Below are 1,936 nucleotides of genomic sequence, written 5' to 3' on the forward strand. Positions count from 1 at the left end.
CCAACCTGAAGGAGCTGGCCCAGCTGAGAGAACAGCAGGGCCTCCCACACAGACAGCCAGACGCTTCTCTTTCTAAAGCTTCCTTTGCAATGAACTCCACTGAGGAGAATAGCTTTTCTCACCTTGAGAAACTTAACCAACAGCTCCTGTCCAAAGATGAACAGCTGCTTCACTTGTCCTCACAACTGGAAGACTCTTACAACCAAGTGCAGTCCTTTTCCAAGGCTATAGCCAGTCTACAGAATGAGAGAGATCGCCTGTGGAATGAGCTGGAAAAGTTCCGAAAGACAGAGGAAGGAAAGCAGAGGTCTGCAGCCCAGCCTGCTACCAGCCCAACTGAAGTACAGAGTTTGAAAAAAGCTATGTCTTCACTCCAGAATGACAGAGACCGACTAGTGAGTATCTAGCTCTTTTGGATCTATGTTTGAGAGTTTTTGAACTGTTTTATCTTTCTATAGAAAATGATAAACATACATATTATCTGGGCTATCAGGGGCAATAGTATACATTGCACCAATTCTCTTTGGTCTTAGAAAAACACAGAAACATTATTTAAACTGCTTTAAATTCTGCCAATTCCATTATAAAAAAAGAAAAAAATCACAAATTTTCTTTACCCCAAACTGTCCACTGGTTATAAAGGGACTTAAAGTTGGAGAGAGATTATATATATATACACATATAAATGTTTCCAGAATTTGTCACAATTTCATTGAAAGAAATACAAGTATCAGTTTAGTGCCTTTTTACAATGATAATTTAGCAATAGATCATCTGGTAGAATTTGAGACAAGAAAGACATAGCTTATCATCATATCTTTATCTGTCTATCTAACCCAACCCTGTCAAAATAGAAAAACCCTTAAATGTAAAAAGGATTCACTTAAATAAGTTTAAATGAGTATTTAGCCAAATTTTATTTGCATCCTGAACTGTTTCCCCACTTCTTTCTAATACCCAACTTTTTGTGATGGGAGAGAACACTAAGGATCTCTAATGCTAAAATTGTACTGCTTTTAGTAGGGCCAAGAGTTTAATCCAGGTCTTTTTTTGGAAAACTTCAGGTCATCAAGATTCAGAAGTAAAAACTAGAACTCTATGAGCCAAGCCAAGTGTCAAGGGATTCTACTTTGCAACATTTTTGTCTTCACTTTCATAGCAGTCTCTTAACTCTGTCAAGGCCATGTACATGTAGGAGAATAGACCCAATAGAAAATAAATTAAGCTTCAGAAGGCTACATGTTCTAGCTCATATGTTACTCATGTTAAAAATCTGGAAATTCTAGTTTCTAAGATTAAATCTAGTGAAAAGATCATTTCCCCTAAGTGTAAGAGTCAATTTTTCCTTTTCTTTGTAGGTGATGAGTTCATTGCTATTTCACATAATATCCAGTGCTTATAGATAGTATTTTCTCTTTTGCAATCTGAACAAAGCCCCTCTTTTCTGCTATGGTTTTGACATTAACAAAACATATATGTATATTTGCTTGTGTTTTTTTATTTTATTTTATTTTTATTAAATCATAGCTGTGTACCTTAATGCAATCATGGAGTACAATGTGCTGGTTTTATATACCATTTGAAATATTTTTATCAAACTGGTTAACATAGCCTTTACTGCATTTTCTTAGGTATTGTGTTAAGACATTTATATTCTACACTTAATAAATTTAACATGTACCCTTGTAAAATGTACCATAGGTGGGATTCCACCAATTATCCTCCCTCCACCCATCCTCTGCCCCCTCCCCTCCCCTGCCTCTCCTCTTTCCCCTTCTTCTTGGGATATAGCTTTCATATGAAAGCTATAAATTGGTTTCATAGTAGGGCTGAGTACATTGGATACTTTTTCTTGCATTCTTGAGATACTTTGCTAAGAAGAATATGTTCTAGCTCCATCCATGTAAACATGAAAGAGGTAAAGTCCCCATCTTTT

General features: G+C 36.1%; 1 protein-coding gene across 1 annotated transcript in view; it reads left to right on the top strand.

Moving 5' to 3' along the window:
• The window catches only part of GOLGB1 (golgin B1), a 72,912-nt gene that overhangs the window by 45,760 nt on the left and 25,216 nt on the right, over positions 1 to 1,936 (top strand). The window contains exon 15 of the mRNA XM_012808406.2: positions 3 to 395. Coding sequence (XP_012663860.1) covers positions 3 to 395 — 393 coding nt within the window. The remainder of the gene's footprint in view (positions 1 to 2; positions 396 to 1,936) is intronic.

The sequence above is a fragment of the Otolemur garnettii genome, unplaced genomic scaffold (genome assembly GCF_000181295.1).
Source record: "Otolemur garnettii isolate 467f Iridium unplaced genomic scaffold, OtoGar3 scaffold00089, whole genome shotgun sequence".
In the NCBI taxonomy this organism is placed as follows: domain Eukaryota; kingdom Metazoa; phylum Chordata; class Mammalia; order Primates; family Galagidae; genus Otolemur; species Otolemur garnettii.